Source organism: Etheostoma spectabile, chromosome 1 (assembly GCF_008692095.1).
Source record: "Etheostoma spectabile isolate EspeVRDwgs_2016 chromosome 1, UIUC_Espe_1.0, whole genome shotgun sequence".
Lineage (NCBI taxonomy): Eukaryota > Metazoa > Chordata > Actinopteri > Perciformes > Percidae > Etheostoma > Etheostoma spectabile.
The window spans coordinates 1,752,392-1,771,452 of NC_045733.1; the positions used below are offsets into that span (position 1 = coordinate 1,752,392).

The 19,061-nt window shown below is 38.9% G+C and overlaps 1 protein-coding gene across 1 annotated transcript in view; it reads left to right on the forward strand.

Annotated features, from left to right (window-relative positions):
- Positions 1-19,061, forward strand: part of ush2a (Usher syndrome 2A (autosomal recessive, mild)) — a 221,377-nt gene that overhangs the window by 27,353 nt on the left and 174,963 nt on the right. The window contains 9 exon segments of the mRNA XM_032520470.1: positions 236-299; positions 2,052-2,153; positions 2,310-2,499; positions 4,371-4,585; positions 7,833-8,054; positions 10,771-10,864; positions 17,697-17,892; positions 18,536-18,666; positions 18,800-19,007. Of these exon segments, the coding sequence (XP_032376361.1) occupies positions 236-299; positions 2,052-2,153; positions 2,310-2,499; positions 4,371-4,585; positions 7,833-8,054; positions 10,771-10,864; positions 17,697-17,892; positions 18,536-18,666; positions 18,800-19,007 (1,422 nt within the window).

The following is a 19,061-nucleotide window of genomic DNA, read 5'->3' on the forward strand; positions in this document are numbered from 1 at the left end:
TATAATCCCTTCTGCTCTCTAGTGGAGGCAATGTGTAGACTGTGGCCGATCCTGTTTGGCTTTGTATCATGAACTTGGCCATTATAAGCAGCTGTGGGCAGCCTCACTTAGCTGCTATCAAGAAACTGATAAGATAATCTACTAAACACTGTGAAATCCTCTCACTCACTGCCTTCAGTACAAACCCATTAACACCTTCTCTATGTTCTTTTCTCCTCTCTTTTCATCTCTCCAGGGTCTAATCAGTTCATTGGGCGAATGCAAGACTTTAGATTTTATCCTGCCACTCTGACCAACAGGTGAGTTAGATAGAGAGACAGGTAATGAACAGCTATGGGGAGAGAAAAAAGGAGCAATAAAATAAAGACCAAATGAAATAAGCATTATAAAAGGAAAGGTTAGAAGTGAAGGAAGGGAACTGTGATTGACATAGGAAAAGGAAGGGAAGTGGTAGCTATAGATAGATTGAATAAAGAAGAAGGGATACAAATTAGGAGAAAAAGAGACAGATATACTTTATAGATTAAAGCAACAAGCGAAGATGAGCTGTATGGAGAGATAAAGGGAAAGATGGTTAGACGAAAGAAGGAAAAAGCTAATCGTTGCTTCTTGAGATCCATACTGCTTCCAGAGGATTTTCCTGAGAATTCAATACGAGGCAATTAGTGTTTTGCTTACCAGTGATGAACTGCACACAGTGAGGACTTGGAGCTTACAAGTTTCTGTCATCAAGATTGGGGTAAGACAAAATGAAAGATTGAGTTTTCAAATTATGCCTTTGATTTTCCACTTTGTACTAATTGTTCAGTCAAGGGCCCGTCAACCGGTGTCTTAAAGTTGCCCTGCCAGACGAAACCGTTTTTACTTGCATTTTTTGAAATTTGTTAAGTCCACATGTGTTTGTGTTTTGTTGTGGATGTGAAAATGAACTGCTACCTCCTCTGTCAGCTCTAGTCATTGAAAAGAAACCAACGGAGAAATCAGGCCAATTACGAAAGCTGGTCAGTCTGAGGTCATGTTGCCTGAGCTCATTACTATTCATGAGCTGCCCGGTTGCGCTGGGTAAAGGATACTGATAGGCATGCTCTTATTGGCTAGCTGTTAGGCAATCAGAGTCAAACAGCTTAGCTCGTTGAAAATTAAGCTGAGACTTCTTGCAGGCTTCTTTACCACGCTAGAATGGCTTAAAACAAGGTAACCAAGGCATTTCTTCCACAAAAAAGAGAGTCCATGGTAGAACTTCAGACATTACCACAAAGTAATAAAATAAGTGTTGCAGGGCACCTTTAAGGCTTTAGTGCGTAACGTTTTTTAAATTAATGAGCATCCGTCAAGCCATTACCAAATGAGTTGATACAAGCAAGTTAAGACTATCAACTCCACAAAATTCTTTCTGTATTTCTTAGAATGGCTATAATTATCGAGCGCGGATAATTACTTCTGAAGAGACCATGTTTTTTTTAATCCTTAATGTCCTCCTTGGTGACAAGCAACTGTGTGAATGCGTGGTGGGGGGGGGGGGCAATCACGGAGGGCTTGTATCATGTGGATGCTCTGACAGTTTTGTTGCCATTACTTAGAATTCCTCATGGAGATGACAGAAACTTTTTTCGTTACGTTTTTTCCATTGTTTTTTTGTTGTGTCTCCCTCCTCCCTATCTTTTCTCTGTGTTTTTTTATTTACGTTTTTTTTATTTACGTTCTCATTTCTCAACATACCGTTTGTAATTGGGGAAAAAAAAAAAGTTAAATAATGACAAAGCCTTGTTTGGTCATTTTTGTTCATCCTCCTAACACTAGACAGTTTGTTTAGAGTTCAAACCCCATATTTTGGGAGTCCTTGTTTTTTCCCAAATGGTTTTATTTTATCTTTCTATATAAAACACAGCCATGTAGTTTTGGTCAAATCATTTTATGTTTAGAATGAAATGTTTAACTTTACTATATAAAAGTGGTCCTTTCCTCATCCCAGTTTAAAATGGATAGAATTATATTTTGCGTCAGTGTTGTATTATAGTTCAATATTAGTCTTCTGTTTCTTTTTTTCACAGGGAAATAGTGGAGGTGTATTCAGGGGTCCTGCCCCAGCTCCATGCCCAGTCAGAGTGTCGCTGTCCCCCCAGTCACCCAAGAGTGCACCCTTTAGTTGTGAGGTACAGTATCACAACTTCTTATATATATACAGTGTGTATATATACAGTGTGTGTGTGTGTATATATATATATATATATATATATATATATATATATATATACTGAAGACCAACATACAGTTAAGATACCTTAAACTTAAACTTTCATTGTTGACAGATACTGCATTCCCAATGGTGTTGAGGACACAACCAATGACAGAGTTTTAAGACTCAACCTTAATGCCCATCCACTCAGTTATATCAATGATCAGGACATGGGCACCACGTGGCTTTCTAAGATCATGACTACAGAGGAAATGGATGAAGGAGTCACTATAACTGTGGATTTGGCGAATGGACAATACCAGGTAACGCATCTAATAATGCACACACGCAACCAAGCACATACACACATATTATTCCTCTATAATGGTAGACAGACGGATAGATGTGCAATAGACAGACACACTTTTTCAACTTGGAATTACGGTAGGAACCGCTAAAAACACAACAATCTTGACGTCCTCTCCCTTTTTAACGCATAGACACACTTCCTCGGCAACCTGGCCTATCTGTCGAGCTGGTCAGCGGAAATTTCAAAAGGAGAAAATACTGACGTTAGCATTGTTGTCAGAAGAGATAGTATTTCAACTTCATTCTGTGCTTCCTTAATATCTGATGACGCATTGGGGTCATTTTTGGAATTATTACAGTAAATATATTACATATTGGACCTTTAAATCAATCCATCCATCACTTGTCCTCTGTGGATGTGGATATTGTTATCCCAAAACTGCCATCAGCTGGTAGTGTGAGCTAGTAAAGATACTTGTAATTAAACTAGTCCAATTATATACTGTACATCCACGCATCATACTAACTAAACATTTAATGTTAGTGGTACTGTCCCTCAGACAGTTACAATACCTGTCAGGCTTTGGGCTTGATTCTTGCAACAGACAATGTGTATTCTGTTGACATATGTTTGAACAACTTTGAGCACTTACAACACTTTCACACACCAACACTTACACAGGAAGATAAACTCAGATGCAATCCACTTTTGACATCATTGACCCCTTCAGACTGTATAGCTAATCCCTAGTTGTCGCCATTCTATAAAACAGAAGAATTTTCATATCATTTTATATACTGTATGATAGGCTTGGGGGGTATTGTTTTTTTCATACCTTTATACCTTGACATTAACTGCTCAGTCATTGTTAGCTACTTTGGTTTGAACAGTCAAAAATAAATTCTGTCGGAATGTTAAGTGAAATGCTACATTACAAACACTGTACAGTAGCTCTCTGCTTACAACTATATGTGCAGTGGACAACAGCTTCATCCTCTTCCTAAGCACTGCAGTGAGAGACAGACGGGGGCAGAGGAAGAGAGAGATATTGGGTTGTCAACACTGGAGCAGTCAAAGGACTTGTCCCTCTTCTCTCTTAAGTGTGTATGTGAGTGTGGGCAGGATTTTGGGAGCTGTCCTGACGTGGTAGCTCAACTCAAGTCCTCAGATAAAAGACACTTTCTGAAGTTCGGGTTGAATGTTTGTGTTTGTGTGTGGGGTGTGGGGAGGGTTTGCGCAGTGGTGGTGGCTTAATGTGCTCCCTGCTGTGTAACCCAGTGTCCCAGCCCACACTGTAGTGGGACAGATAACACTTGACACACATACCCACACCTACTCACAGTAACACAAATGGTTTATGTGTTATAGGAAACTGTGTGTGTGTGTGTGCGTGCGTGTGTGCGTGCGTGCATCTGTGAGTGCGTGCATCTGTGTGTGTGTGTGTGTGTTGAATACATATGTGTTGAATATGTGTGATGGCTGTCATCTAAAACCATTAATCCTCATTTTAGGTCAACCATACAGAAACCCAAGTAATATCTTATGAGCAAAACAAAAATTTTACCATTTCAACAAGACCAACACTGCACAAGACTTGTCATTAGAATGGGATTTGTATCAATGCCAATACCATACAATTACAAATTATTAACACATCCTAATATAATGGCCTTAATATAATGAGATGCAAAACGTAACAGCTATTCCTATGGCCTCAAAAATTACTAAGGTGAATAAATATGTATGTCTGATACGTCAACAAAAACACCACCATGGTAGGATGTACTGCATGGCTGTTGTTTTGGATTGCTGTGCATTGTACAGGTGTACCTGTATTACCAATGTGGTTGTATTCATGCTAACCTGTACCCCTTTCTCCTCCAGATATTCTACGTTATAGTACAATTTGGGGGGCTCTTGCCAGAGTCAGTTCTGATCCAAAGACGGATGCTTTACCTCACGGAACTTGAGAGTGGCACCACCACAGAACAGCCCTGGTTGGACTGGCAATATATGGCCAGAAACTGCACTGTGTTTCAAATGCAGAACAATGGGCCTTTACTGAGACCAGATTCAGTCAACTGTCTGCAGCTGCCCAGGTAGGTACCATGTGTTAACGTGTGAGCACATGTGGAAAATAGTCAGTATTATTTACCTAACTGTTAAAAGAGAAACAAATAGTGTATACTGTACATATTTTTAAAAATTTGAGAAATCAATTTAAAAAGCCCAAAATGTTTTTCTTATCTTCTGATATGCTGCAGCACTAACATGAAAACTAAAAGCTCAATTGAGATGAGTATGCATATATCCAAAAAAGATATGTTCATGAAAAGTTTTACATTTGTAATTGGACATCAACTGTACAATAGCACATTATAGTCATTAAGCATGTGGGGAATAAGAGAGGGCAAACACATATGTAGTGACAGGAGGCTCATCACTGTTGTGAAATTTGAAATAAGTTTTTGTCATTTACTGTGTCAGCAGTCAGATGAAGATAGACATCACTGGCCACGGATTGATCATACCATTTTAAACTGCCTTGAATCAATTAAACAAAAATAAATTAAAAAATAAACCGTTCAAGCAGTTATTCAAGTTATTTTGTTTTAGGCACTCTCCCCAGAGCACAACCATATGTTCTCCATATTCTGTTGGGTGGTCATGGCTTCTTTAGGGTGGAGGAGATTACACAGAAATTACTAGCAAGACTAAATGAAAAGTATATGAACTCTCACAAACACATATAAACGCACATTTATGCATGCACACATGTGTGTGTGTGTTAGTGCATGCACAAAACATAAGTCGAAAGAAATAAAAGAAACTCAGACACACACCCACATAGACACATGTTACACATACATTTAACACACACACTCTGACACTCTCACAGTCACTAGGTTTATAAAGCTAACCTACGGTGGCCGACGGGGGCAAACGCCCTGCAAACTTCAGAAAACGCATGCAAATAGACAAAACACAAGTAAATTAAGAAAACAACCTAATTAATTTGACAACATGTTCAGTATTCAGCAAACGCGCTGCATATACACACAACACAACTAAATACATAAACGCGATGCAAATGAAAAACGATGCAAAAAGAAAAGCGCACAAACCACGAAAACAAATGCAACAAAAAAATGCTGCATCCAGATTACACAACAGAAGCTCTCCAGGCCTCTAGAGGGAGCGCTTAGTGGAACAGCTGGATCTTTGACCCCACGGAGAGAGAGCGCTCTGCCTTTTTATAAGAGCCGGGTATGGCTGCAGCCTGGAGACATCCCGTCTCATGCCTCGCGTCCATTGACTGTGTATTAAATTAATATTATTAATTTGATGTATTAATAATATATAGTCCATGCTTCCGTGTCATGTCCTTTCGGATGTTGCCGTCATCGAGCTTTGACTTTTCAAATTAAAAGCCTACATCTGTGCTATGTCTTCATACTTTTGGTGTTTTTGATGTTTTTGAACTAAACAGTACGGCAATCCTGCTAATGAATACAACTTTTTCCGCAGATGTCTTACTTACAACATGATGGAGTTAGCAGTTCTGTGTTTATACTGTATGTTTGGGCGGGATTTATTCAGTTTGATAAATCCAACGGTCTCTACAAAGCAATAGCACAATGACTGGTTAACAGGAGGGACTAGAAATCCTGTCTGTCGTTTATTTATTTATTTTTTATTTCAAGAGCGTATTGCTCCAGAATATGAATACAGATTTATTACTTATTTTATTACTTATTTTGTTGTTAACCGTTGTTGGATAATCACAATATTACACTTGAGGAGGCCTACACTTAAGTATGCGTCTTTTGGACAAACTTAAATCCTCTCATGTAAAATGGCAAATGTCAACGTTAAATGTTGATGCAGTTTTAAATGTTTTATTACCAAAAGTTTACAAACACATCTCTGCTGACTGAGTATCACCTGTGACCTGAGCCGAGACACACCCACCAAACGAGAGAAAACATATCTCAAATGTAGACTTAATATTTGCAGTAGCACACCGTTCTGAGATTAATAATAATACAGTCTATGGATTGAACGTGTCCTTGCTTGCTCTCTCTCTAGAGGCCTGGAGATCTTCCATTGTGTAATCTAGATGTAGCGTTTTTTTTGTTACATCTGCTTTTCTATTTGCATCTCTTCTTTTGTTTGGTGTTTGTGTACTTGCTTTTTGCAACGTTTGTGCATTTACAGCGCGTTTGTGTATTTGGTTGTGTTGTGTGTATTTGCAGCGCGTTTGATAAATGCTGCGTATACATTTAGTCAAATTAATGAAGTTGTTTTCTTAATTTGCTTATGTTTTGTCCATTTGGATGTGTTTTCTTAAATTGCAGGGCGTTTGCCCCTGTCGGCCACTGTACTAACCACCTACAGATCTGCCTTGGCATATGACCTGGCCTTGGAACATAGTTTTAACATACTCACACAATCTCACACATTGTATCTTGGCATAGCTGATTGTTTGGAGACCCTGGTTGGCACAAGATAGAACAAGTATGAATAGCTTAGTTTAGAGATTATGTAGTCATTGCTTATTTTTCAATTGACTGATGAATCATATCACATACAGCCTGGCACAGTTATACGTATTAGTCAAATTGGCATGAGAGTAATTAAACCTCATATTGGCAACATAACACGCTCTGTGACATTAGGGTTTTTTTTGTGTTTTTTTCCACAAGATTTACTTTATCCCGCAAGAGACATTGTGTCCTCTGAGGCCACTGGAGTGTCCGACAAAATAATTTCAAGCACACATCAGTCATTTTAGGTGTTTTCATACCAGTAAATTACAGTACTTCTGCTTCAGGTAAACTAGCTCAACAGAATGTCTACAATAGAACTATTGTGCTCTAAATTGATCTTGTTCCCGGATTTTGGTTTGTATATCGGATTATTATATACAAATACAAAATATGTAAAGTCATATAAAATAACTTTATAAATATCAAAAACTTATATGAAGCAGGGTTTCTTTTGAGCTATGGACACTGTAGCTGAAAGAGAGACCGAGTAGTGTTCCCCTACGACATATACTGCATACAATTAAATTGCATATTGAACTGGGCCGAAGGGATGAAAATAAATTGATATTATTTATACATGTTTAAATGTTAAACATACATGTGGAAAGCACTGTAAATCCTCAAACTTAATAGTACGTTCCATTTGTACACACACGTGCACGCACACACACAATTTTACAACATAAATAACTTTTTACGGATGCCTTTGATTTGTTGTTGTTTGGTTTGTTGTTGTGTCCCAGGCTTTTACTGTACCTAGACTTAATTTGTTTAAAGTGTGTTTCCTGTGTTCCAGCGATGTTCCCTTCTCAGGAGGTAACATTATATTCAGCCTGCTGACCCCAGAGCCAAACCTGAGGCCAGGCTATAACAACTTCTACAACACTCCTGCTCTGCAGAAGATGGTACATGCCACCCAGGTCAGGATACACCTGAATGGACAATCCCACTCTAGAGCAGCCGGGGTGAACCAGCGTCACAGATACTACTCCATCAATGAGATCACCATCAGTGGCAGGTGAAGAGTTACAAATATTTATCCAGTGATCCCACTAATAAGTATCTCATCAGTTTTGGAAATGTGTTGATGGTGTTTGAATTGCCATCGTGACATCTGGATATGTAATATCTGTGGTATGTCTTGAAGAACTTGAATTGCACACCAAGAAGTAGACATTTGAATTGTTGTACCTCAAATAAGGCTAAACATAGCTTTTAGATCATAAAATTTACACACGTCAATTTCACTAATGTAGATGAACCACCCTATGAAGCATAATTACAGTCACTCCTGTCGTCACTTGTCAGAATTGTGTATTAGATAAAGTGGCGCAATTGGTTGAAAGAAGCACCTGAAGATCTTTTCAGTCTTGGTTTTTTAAAAATGTCTGAGCACATTTCAACATCTAGAAAATATTTTGAAACTGACTGTTGAGTATCAGCAGAGCTTTCTGAGAGTAATTGTGAACACTTCTCTTCATTAGACTGACAGAGTGACTGTTTTTTATGACTGTAGTAATTATAGGATTATGCAGGAGGCAATCATCTCTAACTCCCCCCCCCAAGCTGTTTTAATTAGTAGCTTGTTACTGTGAAGAAGGAGAAACAGAGATTTAGAGCTGCTGATATCTCATCTGTGCATTCTTCATCCCTCCCTGTCTCCCAGCTCTCTTTCATTCTTGTTCCATCTCTCTATCTCTTCTCTCTTCATTCTTTATAAAGCATGTAAATAGATGTGTTGGCAGTGAGAGTACACTTGTAACCTGAGTATGTGTCTTTGTGCATGTCTGCACTCATGAGCATCATTTGTCCTACATGTTAGAACAAAGTCCCTCTTACATTACATTACTGCATGATATTGCGGCACAGAAATGCCATTCAAAAAAATATTTTCTATAAAATGTTCTAATATATCAAGTAGTTTTTATAGCCTGACCATTATTCAAATTTTAAAGATAAACTGATAACGTAAGCACACACATTTTCATAATGATTCCTTAACCTTTTTTTGTGAAAACAATATGTACTGCTGAGCGGCAAGCCTAAAACATATCTTGCATTGTTGTACTTAACTTTTTGTTAGTTATTAGCCAACATACAGTACAGTACTTGCCGCTACCAATACATCTACAATAAGCTAATATCAGCTCAGCTAGTTTATTGATCTGCTGCTAGTAGTTTTTTCTTATTTACTGTGACTGGAAATGCAGGGTCAGTATTTTCGGGCATTAGTCTTCATATGTGCAATGTGAGTACATTGTTCTCATAATGATAAAAAATAATATTCCATTATTGGTGTGGCATATCCAAGCTAGAATGCTATTTTGTATATTATATTCACCAACAGGGCCTAATAATAATTTAATCAAAATATAAATACCACAAATTCAGAACTGAGTAGTCAAAGAAGAACTGCATTCCTCCTCATTACAATTTAATCCGTGAATGTTTTTTTATTTGTAAAGGTAAAGCCATTGTTATTATACTTTTGGCACAGAGACACTTTTTTTACTTTGTTTTACTCACTGCCTTACTTTTTTATTGACTAAGTTAGAATTTTTTTGGCGGTGCTCTTTTTTAATCTGTGGTGGACATCACTTCTAATGTGCTTTTGTTTCAATAAATTCACAATACATTTTTTCTTTCATTTTTCTCAGGACAGACATATCTACTTACCGTTGTTAGAGCAGCCTTCTGAAAATACTATATTTTATATTTTTTATATACTAAAGCCATCAGTATTGTAAATTGTAAAAAAAAAAAACATTTTTTTCACAACTTTTAATTTGATTAGAAATAGATAAATTCTTACCTTATAATTTACTCCTTAAATGCTGCAGATGTGATTAATTTATTCAGCTTGTAACAGAAAGTGATATAACGAGAACAAGAGGTGAAAGGATACGGAGGGAAGAATGAAAGGGAAAAAGTAACTGAATACCTGAATGAATAATTAAATGACTATCATGCTGTTGTGTGTGTGGTGTGTGTGTGTGTGTGTGTGTGTGTGTGTGTGTGTGGTGTGTGTGTGTGTGTGTGTGTGTTGTGTGTGTGTGTGGTGTGACGTCGTCCGTCCGTCCGTCCGTCCGTCCGTCCAGGAGTGGACAACCCAACAGGGGACATTATAGAGTTCCACTTTTTGTCATACTAAAATCAACTCTAAGACTCTTTGGTGATTTTTTTTTTCTTCACATTTCTTCATAATGTCAATGGCTTGCCGCCCCAGGCTAGCTTTCAGACTATGAGGGGGCTATTTCACAGGATACAGTACATACTGAAGATACCAAGCTTCAAACTGTATTAAAATGAATGGCTGCCAAGAAGGGAGAAGAATAAAAAGTATTTTCAAATAGAAAATAAATAATCAGGATAAAGTTAGACATAAGTAAGATCATTTCTTTTTGTTTAATCACTTTTAGTCCACTTTTGACAATATGGGACTGTGTGTGTGCGTGAGAGAGACAGGCCTTTTATGTTATTCTGATAATTCTGAGAATAGTATTCATAAATGTTGAATGGGAACTTCTTAATGGCACTACTGCCACTCCATGGATGAGGGATGGAGGAGGTGTCAACAGAAACTTTGAAGGAGGGAGAGCTTTTGTCATGTTGTTTCATTTGTTTTTTCATTGTAATAAGAAATTGTATATTTTAATTAACAAATTTGTACATTACAATTTTGAGGTTCTGCCAGTGTGTTTATCCTTCTCTCCTTTTCTCCGTCACCTGGCTAGATGTGAGTGTCACGGCCATGCAGACCACTGTGATACCAGTGTGACGCCCTATCGCTGTCTGTGTCTGCCTGAGAGCCACACAGAGGGGAACAATGTGAGTAACAAACGTGATCAGAAATACGTAGTATATGTGTAGTCTGTGTAGTGAGGTAAGAGGGTCATGTTGCACCACACAAATTCCACATATTTAAACACAAATGAATTACGTTGGCTTGCTTTGTCTGGGGATTTTTATTCCCAATTATCAATGTCATAATTAGATCCATATATTCCTACACATTCACACATTTTATACTTTGGTTTTTATTTCTTTGCTGAAATTTATTAACATTAGAATCGCTGCATATGGTTATGTTTGTGCTGATTGGCCATTTACATGTTATCAGTCTCATTCTATCAACTTGTAATTTAAAGTTTAACATTTTTTAATTACAACGTTACATTCTGGGAGCTATGGTGCTTTTAGTTTAACGTGGCATTAACTGCCATGCTTTTTGGACACATACTGTATACCCGCAATGCCAGGCGGTTCTGCTTTGAACCTGACGTTTTGGTTAATGGACAGCTATCAGTGCCGTCAGACTGCTAAATCAGGCAATACACTGTATGCTGTTAAAGTTGTAAATAACTGACAGCTGACATCAGCCTTGTTGGCACAGGACTGTATGGGTTGTTTGATTTATGATAACTGAATTATGTAGTGTCTCAGACATTTTCAGTTAGATTTACAGTAGGTCACTTCTCTGATCTAAAACTCTAATCTAGTCTAATAGTCTTCACTCTCTTTTACATTGCCTTACTTTGTGGGTAATGAGAGATCTAAGCTGTCTGAAAAAATAAGATGTGGTTCGTTTTTGTGTTCACAAAATGATGTAATTGTAGAGAGAAGAAGTCATGAATTGAGCCTTGATGTTTGTGCATATTAGTGGAATCCTACGTCAACCAGCTAAGTGCGTTATGGTATACAGTCAGGCCAAAATATGATGATTGGGTAAATGATGGTAAAAGTTTGTTTCTCACTGTTACTTCTTTAAAACCTAAAGTATGATCCCATAGTAGCAATCACCCACTGGTATGCTACAGGATGTGAGCATGCAATTTGATTTCAGTCTAGTTTGATGTTAACCTCCACCTCAGGACCAGGTCTTTACAACAAAGCTAATACAACTTGCCAGGTAATAGCAGGTATTGTCCCGAAAACAGCTTCTAGTTGGTCAGCAGTGAAAAGTAAAAGCAGTGAAAAGGACTGCTCCACGTTGATGTAGCACAGGACAACCTGCATTATTCACTACTTATGTATCATTCATGTACCTGTGTCTGTGTATTAGTGTGTGTGTGTGTGTGTGTGGTGTGTGTTGTGTGTGTGTGTGTGGTGTGTGTGTGTGTGTGTGTGTGTGTGTGTGTGTGTGTGTGTGTGTGGTGTGTGTGTTGTGTGTGTGTGTGTGTGTGTGTGGTGTGTGTGTGTGCATTAGTGTTTTAGTGTGTGTGTTTTCAGGCAGAGGCGACAAAGGACGTCAGTGGAGTACAGCTGTCAACCAGCAGCTGTTCAATTGCTTATTTTGCGTATTCTCAAATAACAAATACCCTCCTACGCACACCCTTGCATTTAATTGTTTTTGTCTTATATGAACTCCAGACTAAAATAAAAGTTGTCATACAAGGCGCTTTTGCACACACAGACAATATAATTGAACATGGTTTTATGCCAACCTCCACTACTAATGCAGAAAAAAATGATCTCCATTTTTACACACCACTTTTCTGTTTCCTCTCTTTATGTCCCTGTCCCACCCGCTCTCTCTGTCTTTCTCTCTCGGGTCTTAGTTTAAATGTCTCAAATCGACTAGAACAATGACATTCCCTCAGCATGCATCTCTAATCAGCTCTCTTTCTCTCTCTGTTTGTCTTTTGCTTCATTTCACTCAGCCGTTTTCTCTACTCCTTCTCACTCTTTATTGCCTTGCTTTCTGAGTATTTAGTTCATGCCTCTTTGACTCTTTTTCTCATATTTCATCCCTCTCTTCCTTTTTTTTCTTTCTGGCTCATGTCTTTCCGCCCTTCTGATCTGTTTCTTTTCTTCTCACTTGTACAGTGATTCTTTTGTGTAAGAGATACAATGAAAATCACCAATGTGGATAGTTTTGTGTGCGTGGTTGTGTGTATTTTTTATGTAAAATAATCTGCTAGAGCTACACTTCTGTAAAGGAATGTGTGCAATATGTGTATGTGTCTTTACAAATTCCTTTTTGTGTGATTATCTGTATGTGTGTACGTGTGTGCCTTGGTGCACTTTTCTTCCAAACCTGTCCATGTCATCTTTCCGAGTGAATATTCAGGACCTTTCTTCTGCCTCTATAATATTGGAGCATAAAAGGCTGTGGGGAATATTAGTGTTTAATATTGCATCCGTTCTGTTGACTTGGATCGGCCTAGCACCATGACGGATGTTGTACTAATCTGCAGAATTTCCACAGTGACATTAAAGTGACAGAAATGCTCAGACATGTGTCAAGATGATCAACGGGGGCCTTGGAAGACACACACTTAAACTCTCTCTCACACATTTTAACACACGTGCACACAAACGCACACACACTCTCCCACTTTCTCACTCATTCTTTTGAGTCTTTCTTATGTGCACTCTGTGTCAGAGTTGATCTCTCATTCTGTCACCCTGTCTCTGTACGTCTCTCCACAGCTGATGGATTCAGTCATGTCTGAAAGCTATATCATAAATTGTATTGTATATCACGTCACACGCTCTATTTTCTGTCATTTGACGGTTCAGAATAGCATTTTTTGGGGATTCAGTGTTGTCCGATATTGGTGTTATACAGTAGAAGTAAAAAATATATCATCTTGGTAAGATGCAAAAGCAATCCACACTACCTTTCTGTAAGCCAGCTTGTGTGTTTCTTGGTCCACATCTAAAGGCATTAGGGCTAGTTACCCAGGCTGTGTGCAGCTGGAGGCTGAATTGACTCTGGACGTGACATGATCGAACATTGTGTGAATTTCAGCGTGTTTGTGTGTTCATGTGATTATGCGAGTTGTTACAAGAATTTTTGTATGGTGTTTATATATATTGTAGATACATTCTGAAATGGAATCTGTGTGTGTGTTTCTGTGTTTTCATCTGTGTGTGTGTCATAGATATTGATGGCTAGTGACGTTAAGTAGCCTTCTCTAGGATCTCTGTTGCTAAAGTTTGCCTCAGCAGCAGATTTTCACCTACGATGGGGTTAACCGGGTTAACTTCAGATAAACACAACGGGCATGTACACACAAACATGCTCTCACACACACACGGCAGTGGTACGACCTTTCCAGTGAGAGCGTGAAATTGGTCATGGCATTTAGGATAAAATGAGTTGCCCCAGCAGATTAACACGCACACACACACTCACGCATGCACGGACACATATAGATGCTTGTGACATGCCATCTGAATGTCCACATATCCATTAGAGAAGGCTCCTCACTCAGCAGGTTTTGTTGAACCATTCAGAGTGAAAATAAGATTTTATCCTTTACTCTGCAGTACACCACACAGAAACACACGTTCATTTTTTTATGCCTTGAACTAGACTTGCAAAGAGATATTTAGTAGGCGGTCTACAAGGAAGTGTGTGTGTGTGTGTGTGTGTGTGTGTGTGTGTGTGTGTGTGTGTGTGTGTGTGTGTGACAAATGTTTAAGGAGTCAAAAGTCAGACTGTCGGGGTCCTGACTGAGGGGCCAAGTCATCAGCAGAACAAAGTGAATAACTCAATTTTCTAATGTTCTTCTTAACTACAGAATTATGGTATAGAGGACTGGCCATTTTCACAAAGACAAAAGCCAAAATAATTAAAACCATATACACTCAATCTATAGTATGCACTGCCCTTTTTTGCTGCTGGTACTGTGTGCAGATGATGGAGTGCCATCAAAACCTTTTGTGTGAAGCAGAGAATGAACGTGTGCAGTTTTCTTTTAACTCCCAAACACCAGTCCCTCGACTAATTAGCAGGCTGGGAGAGAGGGAAGGTAATGCAATGTTGAATGAAAAGAAAAGAGAAGGAAGAAAAAATCCTCTCCCTTTCATTTGGTATGGTAATATTTCCTGCTCACATATTCACCATGGCTATGAGAACAAGCAGTTGGGGGACGGTAGAGACCGGGGGAAGCAAGTGAGGAAGATGAGAGGTGGGAAGCCCAGAGAAATGTACAGAGTGATTTGTTTTTCAGGAGGAGAGGAGATAGAAGAGGAAGGAATGGTGGGAAGAATGAGGAGGCGCAGAGGAGACGAAAGATGAATGAAAAGGGAGGGAGATATGGGAGAGAAGTACGCTCTCCATCTTGCTCTTCAACTCATCCCCAGCGGATGAGACTAAGAGTGAGATGTAGAGCTTTCTGTTCAAAGTGCAGAAAGAAAAGTACCTTTTGAAATGTGAAACGTTTTGGGACACAGACCCACAGACAGACATACAGGCACCAACAAAGACAGATGGGCAGAAAAGGGAAAAGCGGCACGGACAAACAGAGAGGCGGGAAGATACTGTCTGTGTGACATTAGATAGATTTAACAGACGGACGAGCAAGAGACAGATAGAACAACAGTAACATGCAAACATCCCAGCACTTCTGTGCAATTACATGTCCCAAGACACACTCTTTCTGTGTGTGTGTGTGTGTGTGTGTGTGTGTGTGGTGGTGTGTGTTGTGTGTGTGTGTGTGTGTGTGTGTGTGTGTGTTGTGTGTGGTGTGTGTGTGTGTGTGTGTGTGTGTGTGTGTGTGTGTGTGGGTGGTGTGTGTGGTGTTTGTGGGTGTGCGCGCACGCGCACACATCATGTCTCCAGAGAATCTCCTGCTGCTTCATTAGATCCTGTTCATAATCGCCCAACAGGGAACAGCGCTCTGGATTCACACACACAAACGCACACACAAATATACAGATATGCATACTCTTTAGATCTTATCCATTCACTGGAGAGGAAGTGTATTTGTCTTCTTAATTTTTAAATGAGAAGTTGATTTTTCCTTAATGTTTTTAAAATGTTCTTTGTTTGAATTATTTTGGCCACTGCCGCAATATAATTCAGAGATAGGATAGGACTCAGCAATTTAGAACCAGAAAAGTTTAATTTAATTACATGGCAAATACCCTTAAATGTATTTAAGTTTTTTTGTTATTTTAATGTGGTGTGCATGAATGTTGAAAGTTATATCTATAAAAATATAGTCACTCTGTGACATGTTTTCTGTCCAAATTTAGTTTTTTTTAAAGTCATACCAGTACAAGACTGAGAATACAAGACTTAGAAGAGGTTGAAGATAACTTGTGGAGTTATGATTACCATTAGTAGCACTATGACAGCACACACGCACGCAATGTTTGATGAGTGGGTTCTTGCTTTGTTTGTGTAGTGGACGCACATGCACACCAGCGGCATGATACACATTCTGACTGCTGGCAAAGCAAGGAAAGGCGGTGAAGAAGATGACTGCAAACTTGCAAATGCATTATGATGATTTAAATGCATTCAAAACATGTGTTGGACAAATAGATAAAATGTATTTGGTGAGAAAATATTAACATAACTCCACAGGGCATCTTTCACAGCCGAACATGTGGTAACTGTTGCATACATTTTTGTTTCGTCCTGAGACTTCGTCGTGTTGTAGCTGCAGTACACATGGGGTCTTTTGTCTTCTTCACATGCTGACATTAATTTTATTTTTGATCTCTCTTTGTCTTCTTCTTTTTCCGCTCCTCATCTCTTGCTCACACACTTGGGGATTGTTTTCTTGGTCTGCTTTTTGTCTTTCTGTCCCTTCTGTCTTAATCTTTAAAACACAAAGGAAATTGTTCTTCCTCATTTCTGCTAACATCAGTTTCCTGTATTATTCCCTACCTCCTCCCCCTTTTCTCTCGTATACAAAATAGGAGCTTTTCCCCCTATTTCTATCTACATTCTACCCCTCCCCCTCTCACCCCTCCTCTGTCTGTCATACATAATGGGGCCAGTGCGGGTCTGCATGTGTCACACATGGGAAGAACTCCTGTGTTTTTTAATACATTTTTAATCCCGTCATTTGATGCCCCCCTTGTCCACCATAATTTGTACTGACTGGTGAACAAAATCAAAGGGCTTTTACTTGCTGCTTCTGGCCGCTGCTGCTGTCTGCTACAGAAAAATGCATTTTTTATGTTACTTTTTTCCCTTCCTCCTACCCAGCACACACCTTGGCGTGTTTATTTTGACATGAAAGTGGGCCTATGTGAGAGCCCTGGCTGTTGCAAGTCACTCCTCATTAGTTGTTTGATTTCCCTATTTGTGTGTGGTGTGTGTGTTGTGTGGTGTTGTGTGTGTGTGTGTGTGTGTGTGTGTGTGTGTGTGTGTGTGTGTGTTTGCTTTGCACTGGCTCTTTCTATTAGTTATGCCTGTATTCTTCTTTCTCCCTCTTAGATTTAGGTTTACACGGGCCAGTGATTTTTTTTTTTTTTTTTTTTTTGTCTTTTATTTTCCCCTCTTTCTCATTCTTTGTCTTTGTTCCATAAAAGCAAACATTTTACTTGTCACAAGACCATTTTCTATGCACTCTGTTATTTTCAGCAAATGTACAGTTTATGACATTTTTTATATGCCTTTGCATAATACAAATTGTTTACATTACTCATCTCTTGTCAAAGGATGTTTTGTTTTTTTACCACTAATGCACTAATTCATTTGATTCATTTATATAATAAGTGTGTATATATGTAAACTTGCATCCGTGATTGGATTCATTAGAGTTATGACTAGGTCTGATTACTTCAGAAACTTTCGCTGCAAGCTGTTTAGTAAATGAGTAAGCACTAACAACAAATATCCTAACATAATGCTAGATCATAGTACAAATAAATACATTTATGTTTATATACAGTATGTGTCTGTTTTCAACAGTGCCAGCGTTGTGCGCCCCTCTACAATGACAAGCCATTCAGGTCAGGTGACCAGCTCCAGCCTATGAACTGCCGGTCTTGTCAGTGTCACGGCCACGCCCTCTCCTGTCATTACGATGTTGGAGCTGATGAGCAGCCGGATGAGCACTATCGAGGAGGAGGAGGCGTCTGTGACAACTGCATTCACAACACCACAGGTGGAGTTTTAGCAGCATAAGTTAGCCAATTTTCTTTTCACATTTTATAAGAACTAATTAAATGTCATTTAAAAATGGCTTTTATGTTTCTTAATTAACCTTAATGTTAAAGCACTTTGAAACAATTACAGACAATATGTTAGGGGTGGGGCAAAAAATCTATGTAGCCTGGTATCACAATATTTCCCGTGGTCATACTGGATCAATCTTTTAGTATATGTGTTGGTCAGTTTGTCGTCTTGACAATCCCATTTTGCAGCAATAAAATTGAAGGGAGATGAACAAACAAACAAATACTTTATTTTTTAGATTATAAAATTGCAGTACATTGCAGAATATTGCAATATAGTTAAAATCGCAATAATATCGTATTTTGACATAAGTATTGTGACGAGTTCGTATTGTAAGGCCTCTGGTGATTCACACCCTTATGAGATGTCATAAGCCTTTTAGATGTTACTTCTATCATTACAAGATCTTAAGTTGTGTCACTTTTTCATGGTGCTGCAAAACCATTTTCCCAATGAGACAAATATAGTCAAAACCTTGACTTTGACATGGACATCTCTCTTGATCCCTACAAGGCTTCTACCTGTTCCTTTGACTTTCTTGCTCTCTGTCCCACCTGGTTTCTGTCTCTCAGGTACAAACTGCGAGCTGTGTATAAGAGGGTTTTTCAGGCTGGAGGAATCTGATCCCACTTCCGTCGATTTGTGTCAGCCTTGCAACTGTAACACTGATGGAACAGTCAACAGCAGCATGGAGTGTGCCCAGGTACAAACAGCAAAATTGTTGATGACCAGTGAAACCCTTGCAATTTCAGTGCTGATGATTCAAGTCAGTTTAAAACTTTAAAAAGTTTACTTTCCCTTGCCTGTCCCTCTCTTCCTCTCTTTCTCACCTATAGGTAGGAGGTCAGTGTCAATGTAAGGTTGCAGTAACTGGACGTCAGTGTGCAAAGTGTCTGCCTGGTTGGTATGGTCTTAAAGCCTCAAATCCAAATGGCTGCACCCGCTGTAACTGCAGTGACATTGGCATCATTAGCAACTCAACAGAAGGAGTTCCCAGCTGTAACCAGGACACTGGACTGTGCCAGTGTAAACCCCATGTCACAGGTAAAAACTATGATTTTTTCTTTCTGAGATTTTTTTTTTTAAGTTTCATTTTGA